This window comes from Chinchilla lanigera, unplaced genomic scaffold (assembly GCF_000276665.1).
Source record: "Chinchilla lanigera isolate Chin_1 unplaced genomic scaffold, ChiLan1.0 scaffold00230, whole genome shotgun sequence".
NCBI classification, from domain to species: domain Eukaryota; kingdom Metazoa; phylum Chordata; class Mammalia; order Rodentia; family Chinchillidae; genus Chinchilla; species Chinchilla lanigera.
Genome location: NW_004955631.1, coordinates 107,958 through 109,857, shown reverse-complemented (window position 1 = coordinate 109,857; position 1,900 = coordinate 107,958). Strand labels below are relative to the sequence as shown.

At 39.1% G+C, this 1,900-nt stretch overlaps 1 protein-coding gene across 1 annotated transcript in view; it reads right to left on the bottom strand.

Moving 5' to 3' along the window:
• Positions 1-1,900, bottom strand: part of LOC102030026 (prolactin-like) — a 108,220-nt gene that overhangs the window by 1,067 nt on the left and 105,253 nt on the right. Inside the window, exon 3 of the mRNA XM_005415039.1 lies at positions 1,415-1,594. Within this exon, the coding sequence (XP_005415096.1) occupies positions 1,415-1,594 (180 nt within the window). The remainder of the gene's footprint in view (positions 1-1,414; positions 1,595-1,900) is intronic.

Sequence of the window (1,900 nt, the reverse complement as noted above, 5' to 3'; positions counted from 1 at the left end):
GGAGCCATGGTAGACACTGATCTGCTGAACTTTCTCTGACAGAATACAAAAACTTTTTATTCTAATTTCAAAGGTGTGTGTGTGTCTGTGTGTGTGTGTGTGTGTGTGTGCGTTTACTGGTGACCTTAATTTCTGCGTTATTTTTTTAACTTTATTTTACTTTTGATGCAATGTTCCTAAAGAATGTTTACTAAAAAGTATCAAGATACAAACAGGAACAAATGAGTAATTGGGAGGAAAATGAACAGATGAAGGGTTACAGAGCAAATCAGTGATCCCAGGAATTTGGTTCTTAGTAATGAAGAAAATAAGTTGAAAACTGAAGTGTTTACTTTCTATTTTCCTAGGATAATATACTTTTTATTATACTATATTTATGAGTTGAGGATAACCTTCTTTCATGAAAATGACAGAACAGTACATATGAGCAAGTACTTCAGACATGAAAAGTGAAACATATCACTGTTTATGTTATCATTTCTGTAATCATGAATTCTTGTTTTCATAAATCAGTATTTCTGAGAACTTTAGAAAGCTGCTTACCTGCTACAACACTGTTGCTAGAATTGTTCTAGCTGAATGGAGATGCTTACTGAAAACAATAATTTACTAAAGTATGACAAATTATCTGTGGTGATTTAATGCAACAGTGTGAGTTTTAGCTTATAAGCACCAAAATTCCAGGAAAGGTAACCTTAGTGGCTTTAAGTGTTTATGCGAGGATGTCCTCTTTGGTTTTGGCATTCAGGTGTTTGCGGGCACCATTAAATCTGAATCGGATATTTTCCTTTCCCCCTAAATACAGTAAAACTTTGGATTTTGACTAAGTTGGTCTGTGAGTATTTCACAAGATGAGGAAACTTATCTGACAGATTTCAACTTCATAAAACTAATGATGTCTTGCAATATAATTAGTGCATGCTCAGGCATCACATGATCACAACTGCTTCTCCTTTCACAGCTTTGTTATACATTGTTTTGGATCACGAGCAGAAGGAATTATTCTTTAAAACCAGGGCTTCACTATGATTTGGTGTGAGGTGAAAACAGAAAAACTCTACAGAATTTCAGTGTGGAAGTCCAAAAACACTTTGAGGGATACATTTCTTCATAGGTAGCCTTCTCTGAATTTCTGCCCAGGGAAAATGTGTAATCACCACCCATGAAGGGACAGTCCTGAGGTGTTCATGGACAGTGCAGTGGAGACAGCACACTAAGCACCGTGAGTCCTGAGACACCTTGACATCAGAATCTGCACTGTTGTCTACAGCTCTGGCTCTAACTAGTGGCAGACTGGAAGGTGCAACATTCCGCCTAAATGCTTTTCCTATAAAGTGAGGAATGCCACTGTTTTTCCAAACACACAGTGGACACTGAAAGTCAGAAACCGGCAGACATCATGAGGCTCCCCCACCTGTAAGGCGATGGTCTTCAGGCCTTCTAAAAGTTGCTGCATTTTCTCCTGGATCACTTCAGTGTACTGCATGAAACTCGGGGGAACCTTCGGCAGGCGAGCAGCTGCAGTCCTCAGGTGGCTCAAAGGATCATCCCAGGAGCGCATCAAGCGGATCATCAGGATGATCAAGTCCTTATCCTGAGCAGCCAGGTAGGTGGACACCATAACAAGAGTGAGACACCACCAGGTTAGTTACACGTGAGCTTCCTCAGAGAGGCTGACCTCAAAACTGCTGTGATGTCCCTGTGTGTGTGGACACTTTTTCTGTAGATGGTAGATATTCTTAAAACTTACAAGTTAAGGCACTGGCCTAAGTATTGCACAGTAAAACTAACAAGTACATGAAATTCACTGATTAAAATGAATACTTTTTCCAACAGGATTTCTAATTGATAACAATTTTTCAATTGTATTTTCCCTCTGGACTTCCATATTTTCATTAAA